Genomic DNA, 7118 nt, shown 5'->3' with positions numbered 1-7118 from the left:
CACACAATGTGATATATAGATGATGTATTACAGAATTGTACACTTGAAACCTATGTAATTTTACTAACCATTGTCAGCCCAATAAATATAATTTTTTAATAAATAAAATTGTAAAAAAAATAAATAGAAGAGTACCTATTTAAAAAAGAAACTCAATGCAATACATAGAACTTTTATATAAATGTATACTTGAAACCTATATAATTTTACTAACAAATATCACCCCAATAAATTTATAAAAAAATTTTTTTAATGTCTTTAAAAAAACTATCAATAATGAAGCCTCTGACATCATGTCCAGTGAGCTCATGTACAAGTTACTACAAGTTGCCGTTTATTTTATGCCTATGAGATAAGTTCCACAGAATTCATGTTTTGTCGACAGACATGACCCCTGTTGACATTTCTGTCCAAGTTTCAGACGCTGAAAACCTCATGTTATTCTATTTTCCCTTCCATCATAAAAAAAATGCAATTACCTTTCTGACACTTCCTTGAAAACATCATTAAAATCTAAAGAAAAGGGGGGAGGCATTAGAAAAAGATGACTTTAAAATAATGTATAAATTAACAGAGAGGAAACACATTACCTCTGTAACAAACAAGCTCTGTGCTTCCTCGTGTGCGTTTGCAGGAACTGTGGAGCATCTGTACCGACCCTGCCGCCTGAGGATGGCAGTCTGTGAAGGAAAGCACAGGCTGTTAAATTGCAGAAGGGAAGTCAGTCGCCAGCCCCCAAGTGCAGCAGCCATGGACAGCCACTTTAGTCTCCACCAGCCATACAGCTTCCTTCTTACTCCTTAGGTCACATTCAACAGATACAGATGGACACACTGAAGTTCCAAAGCCATTGGAGGCAATGGCTCCTGCTTCCTTCTGGTTCAGGGACCCAGTGATCCCTCCAGGGAGCCCTTCTGCTCCCCCAGGCAGGGTAGAGGCCCCTTCAGAGAGTCCCCAACACACCCCCAGCCCAAGTACTTGATCTAGTCCCATTAGGTTGCCCTTTATTGCCTTAATTGCTTTTTTTATTGTGGTAAAAGAGACATAACATAAAATTTACCATTTTAACCCTTTTTAAGTGCACAGTTCAGTGTCACTGTACATTTACACTGTCATGCAACCATCACTACCATCCATCTCTTAATTGTCTTTTACGCCTGGCCTGGCACACGGCCACTTCCCCACGGCCTAAGAGCCAAGGCAACCAGACAGGTAGAAGGTCCTTAATCAATATTTGTTGACTGAATCTATGAATTGTGAATGTTACCTCCCCTCCTATGAACCTTAGCACTATTCTTGTTTCATGAGGCTTAAATGTTTATTTTAAATAATAAAATGCCTCCCGACTTTAGGCAGCAGCAATATCCCCCAATGAACATTGTTTGGAAGGGACTACAGTGTCAATATGAGAAACCTGGGCCTCTGGCTTCAGAAAGAATGTACTAGATGTTTTTTCCCCCCATGGGCTATAATGCTTGGAACAGACCATAGATATAAAAGCAACATACATGAAAACATCTCGCTAACAGAATCTACCCTGTTGGCTCTTCACGGCCAATTACTAAGCTGGGGTCTGCCAAGTACCCATCCCGGCTGTTTCTCGGCTTCCTTTGCTTAGAAGAAACTTTGGGTCAAATCTGGGATCCCTTTCCCTCCAGCACAGGTGGGGATAATTTTCTGTGTAACTTAATTTTATTTCCTGCCCACATTTTCTCTGTGTTGTGTCTGCTTCACCTATATTTACTCTTTTCTTGCACTATGTCTATCTTCGAAATAATGTTACTCCCTATTTTTAGAATAAGTCTCCCTTATTCTAAAGGAAGGGAAGAAAGGAACTCTATGTGACACCAAAGTCCTTCCCTTTTAAGACCCTAGGTCTTGGTTTCTTTGTGAATATCATGAAGGGTGACTCTTATTATCCACCCGTTCCCATGAAATGCCATAGAGATATGTGATAGTAAGCACTGAAGAGGCACAATCTATTTTAAAAGATTCAAAGTAACACATCAATTATAAGAGATTGTCAAAACTGTTAAGAATCAGGTACAATATTAGTCAAGGGGACTTGTTCAAGAAATTGTGTATGCTTCTTAGGATCTCCACTTAACTGTGTTCTTACCTTGACTGATTTGGGTCTATCAAGATTTTTGAAACTAATGATTATACTTTTAATATGTTCAGGAAATGGCTCAGGTCAAGAAATAGGACTGACTATTAGGGTCAGTCCCAGCCCATTTCTCATCACAGGACTAGGAAGAGAAAATGCATTACAACATGTTCCCATGAATTACCAAGTCCAGAAATTTTAATTATGTGACACTTTTCCAAACACCCCTTTAAGGTGAGAAAACTAAGAAATGAATCTTTTTTAATTCTTGTGGATCAAAGTACCATTATGCTCTCACTTTAAAAAGAAGGCAACTTTAATCATTAAAGAGAGACTTGACCTTTAACAAGAGAGGACTAAACGCAATTAAACCAGTCATCCATGTGTTTATTGCCACCAATACCAGAACGCTGATTAAGTCCTAACTATGATTTTGACAAACTTAGTCTTCTGACCAGACAGAACCCTTCCGGCTCCCCCTGGACTTCATCCAAATAAACTTAATGCATGCCTTTAAAACTAGTCACTCAAATTAGAAGTTTCTTTAGTACATGTCCAGCTTAAATGCTATTTTTATGTACATTTCTTTTTGTACGTATCTGTTTTAGATCATCTCTTTTAGATGCCGGCTATTCTTCCCTATATGTGCTTGCTGTTCCTCACACCAGAAAGGGGGTCTATTTCCCCCCCTCTTGAATCTAGGCCGCCTTCGACCAACAAAATGAGGTGAAGTGACGTTGTGCCAGTTCCAACCATAGCCTTTAGGAAAACTGGCAGCTTCTGATTCTTCCTCTTAGAAGACAACCAGCACATTAAAAGATCTACTACCTTAAGACCACCATGCTGTGAGGAAGTCCAAAGCTAACCATATGGAGAGGCCATATATAGAAAGATGCCCCAGCTGTCCCCACCCCCNAGCCCAGCTCCAGGTTGAGCTGTTGTTCAGCATCTTAGCTGTAGAGGGCAGTGTCACTGGCCCTCATATATGGGATCCGATCCGGGGCCCTCTGGCATCCCAAGCGAGTTCTTAACCATCGCGCCACTCGGCCGGCCAGACTTCTTAAATAAGTGGCTTCTAAAGTAACTTACCACCACATACATTGTTCAAGTTCCTGAGTGGCTGGTGTTATTGGCTGAGCCGACAACGAAACAAAGAAACAAAAACTAAACTCACAATGAGGCATCCAATGTTGAGTAGGAGAGAACCTAACTGTTGCTTAGGTTTCCCTTGCTCACTGGACAGTGACCTTCCTGTCCTGCTCTCTTTGTAGACTTCCCCAGCCACAAGCATTTCCCCAGAGCAAGGGCACGAGTGGGCTTCTGGGCACTCAAGATACTTTGCTGGAGGCAATCACTGAAGAAACAGCCATTTAAAACCTATTGGCTACCAGTTCATTTTAAGATAACCTAAACTTAAGGTCTAAGTAATCTTGATATCTTTTAACAATGTAGCCAAATCTTATCCAGGCCTTTGAAAATGATCTCAGAATAAATACACAGGCCCAGAAGAACATGTTATGTTTAAGGAGTCAAGTTGAAACAGAAACCGTATTTCAATCAATCAAACAACACATTTAAAAAAATTCTTCCTGTTTCAAGAAACATTCCAATGCCTGTTTGGGCTAAATGTTGGTGATTTTCTAATGAATATTCTACGTCTGTAAAAGAAATCAATTTGTAAATCTGTGAGCAGTCCTACCTCATCTTTGTCAACCTCCTCATCAACTTCATAGACATGAACCGGAAGTTTATCCAACTTGGCCACTTTGCTTTAAAAAGAAGAAGAAAAACAACAACTTGTTTTGTAATTACCTAATCCATGAAGAGATGTTGCATTTCTTCTCCCATCAGAGGAAACCTCATTTAACAAATCTGAAGCTGGCCCACTCAGATAAAGAATAAAAACCATCGATGCCACTGCTTTTCACAGTGGGTGATAAAAGAGTTCGAGAGCTCCACAAGCTATGTAGAAAAGATGGCATAGCATGTTGGAAGTTCCATAGGTATATTAAAATGGGACTGTTTATTAATAAATAAAGACTTGAGGGAATGACTTTTAACATGAAGTTGAAGAGAGAACATGGAAAACGGGGGTACCGCAGTTAAAGTGATGGGAACCACAATCTTAGATGATGGCACTAACCACAAAAAGATGACAATAACAATAGTGGCCAGCATTTATTAAAGAGTTATTATGTGTCTGGCATTGTGCTGTGTACCTCACCTGTCATCTCCTTTAGTCCTTTAGATGGTGGGGCACTGATGTTAAGACCATCTAACAGATGAGGAAGCGAGGCTTACAGAGGGAAGAGCAAGGAGATGGCACAGGCAGGCCACAGAATCGATGTTCTCACCCCTGTTGGAATTCTGCCTCTCATTCTCATCACAACCAGAAACTTAGTAATGCCAAAAGGTGAAATCTACCAGCAGTAAAATTATATTTTATAGTAAGTACACTCTATCTCACAGTCCGTTCCTTTTAGCCATGAGAATAGTATGAACCAGACTATCAGTGAAGATAGGTTAATCTTATCAAATGGGGGAGAATTAAAAATCCCCAGATGAGGATTGGGTAAATATAGAACTAAGGAGCATACCCATCTGGAGACGATAATGCTGGAAGGGAGTGTTCTCAGCTGAGATTTAAAAAGAGGCATTTGGAAAGCTGGCTAAACACTCTTAAGGAGTGGCTGAACCACACAAATAGAAAAAACAAACTAAGTCCACTGAGACTAGTATAAACAGATCAAACTCATAGATGCAACAAACACAAAGAAAAATATATCAATAGGATCTCAAGTAAAATTTTCATTGGCAATGGTTACTTTTGAAACACAATCTATCATTATTTGCTTTCAATTTTCATAATCAACTATACTTTAATTTGCCAACTACATCATTGAAGGATGTACCATTTCAGAACAGACACCCTTTCAAGGTGACACCTACCCATCCATGGCTCACTTTAACCACCACTAATCAATCTAAACACACTTGCTTTCAGTGCATTCTAGAACGAGTTAATACTTTGGAGAAGGTAAAGGAATTGGTCTGGGAAAAAGCTTGTTCTTTGATATGCTTTTAACATAATATTTATTCAATACAGAATTCTTTTTATGTCTCTTCAAAATATTCTTTTTATGATAAAACACATTGTAGTGTATTTCAATACCCTTACATTTTCTTTGTTTTCTATTTCTCACTGAAGAAATTTCAGCGGCTTGTGTTTTATCAGTGGTACCCTGAAAATAATCACTGGGCATAATTAAACCAACCATGTGTTTATTACCACCTACCAATCCTAGATTACTAGGATTGTATCCTATTATCAAAGAACCTGTAAACAATAGCTACCCTATACACACACAAACCATCCAGCAATATTTTCTCCAATTACTCTGACTGCACAGAAGTTACATAACTCCCTAAGCATTTTAAGTACAAAGAATTTTCCCTATGCGCATAAGCCCACCCTGTGTGGTCTGCCCATTTACTCACTTTGGAAGCTGTCGAAACTCTCCTGAGTAATCTTCATATTTATAGTTCACAAGATGCCAGTCAGAGTTATAGGTTTTGATGCACTATTGGAGGAGAGAGGTGGGAGGGGGATAAAAAACAACAACAAAGTATATGAAAAAACAATAAAAAAGATATGTGTTGACTTTTAGACAACTTTTGGGGAGGTTTATGAATACACACACCCATACAAACACCAAAAAAATTATTTCCCCTCAACCCTCTCATGTCCGAAGTTCCACCATCAGAGGTTCCTGCGAAGTTTAAGAAACACTGAAACACACTCCTCAAGAGAGGGGTCACTTTAAGTTATCATCATTCAAGATCTGAGAGCAGATTATACAAGGAGACACACCACCTCACTTCCTTGTGCTGCATTTACATAACGATGTACGGTTTCTGACTTAAAAGAACTTGGTTCTTAAGAAATCATGTGGCCTCTAATAGGACATGAAAGCGAACAGAAAGTGTGAACCACAAGACGCTTTCATGGTACTTGCTAATATTACAACTGGCTCTGTTCATCAATAGTATATAAAGTGGCCCCCAGTTTTTTCTTATATTTATAAGGGACAGAGTGAGGTCCTTAGGAGGAAAGTTCTGGATTCCAATGCACAGTGGCATTACGACACCTTCATGCGTACATGTGTGTGTGTAAGGACTGCACAAAGTATGGAGTGTTCCATTGCCAAGGAGTCTATCGGTGATGCTACCCTACACAGAGGGCATTAAACTACCTCCTACACGACAGACTCCACGGGCCAGCATGGCGTCTGTCCTTCATCTACCAAGGAGGCTCCCTCGAGTCGTTTGCAGAGCTTAAAATTATGAGGCCGCATCTGCCAGATCTTCACAGATGAACTAAGTCAAAATCAATAGGGGAAGTGTTTGATATGGTTACCACCAGTTTAGTCCAAATGATTTTCTGTGTAATCAGCTCTTGGCTACATGTATGTAGATTTCACTGTGGCAAAAAAAATGAAGAAGTGAAACCACAGGTAGATAAATGTATTTATATCTTACCTCTTTGACTTGACGCTGGTTGTAACTCGTATCACAAAGTCTCTATTCTGCTTACTTCACTTTATTGTTTAATTGCCGACCTTTTTATCTATTTCATAGCCTATGCCCCAAGGTCTTCTGATGCAAACTCCCCTGCACCCCGAAGTCATGAAAATAACTACAGCAATGGGAATGAGTCCTTCTCTTGTGCCAGGCTTTTCATTGGCAATGTTGTGAAGGGAAAGTAATATAACTTTTTTTATAACATCATTCAGAGAGGTGGAATATGTAGCAAAGAAGGGGTAAGAACAGAGTCAGATGTGGGAACTACAGTATTTGCCGGCGTATAAGACAACTGGGCGTATAAGACGACCCCCTAACATTTCCACTCAAAATACATAGTTTGTTATATACTCGCCGTATAAGACTACCCCCTCTTCCGCACACCTTCCACACACCAAATAAAAGGTAAAACAATATCAGATTTGATTTG

The 7118-nt window shown here is 39.5% G+C and overlaps 1 protein-coding gene across 1 annotated transcript in view; it reads right to left on the bottom strand.

Annotated features, from left to right (window-relative positions):
• Nucleotides 1–7118, bottom strand: part of DOCK9 (dedicator of cytokinesis 9) — a 285969-nt gene that overhangs the window by 126421 nt on the left and 152430 nt on the right. The window contains exons 3-4 of the mRNA XM_019663653.1: nt 5606–5688; nt 3807–3876 (exon numbers count right to left, since the gene is read on the bottom strand). Of these exons, the coding sequence (XP_019519198.1) occupies nt 3807–3876; nt 5606–5688 (153 nt within the window). The remainder of the gene's footprint in view (nt 1–3806; nt 3877–5605; nt 5689–7118) is intronic.

This window comes from Hipposideros armiger, unplaced genomic scaffold (assembly GCF_001890085.2).
Source record: "Hipposideros armiger isolate ML-2016 unplaced genomic scaffold, ASM189008v1 scaffold_397, whole genome shotgun sequence".
Lineage (NCBI taxonomy): Eukaryota > Metazoa > Chordata > Mammalia > Chiroptera > Hipposideridae > Hipposideros > Hipposideros armiger.
The sequence above is the reverse complement of the archived record's forward strand: the minus strand, read 5'-3'. Positions and strand labels throughout refer to the sequence as shown.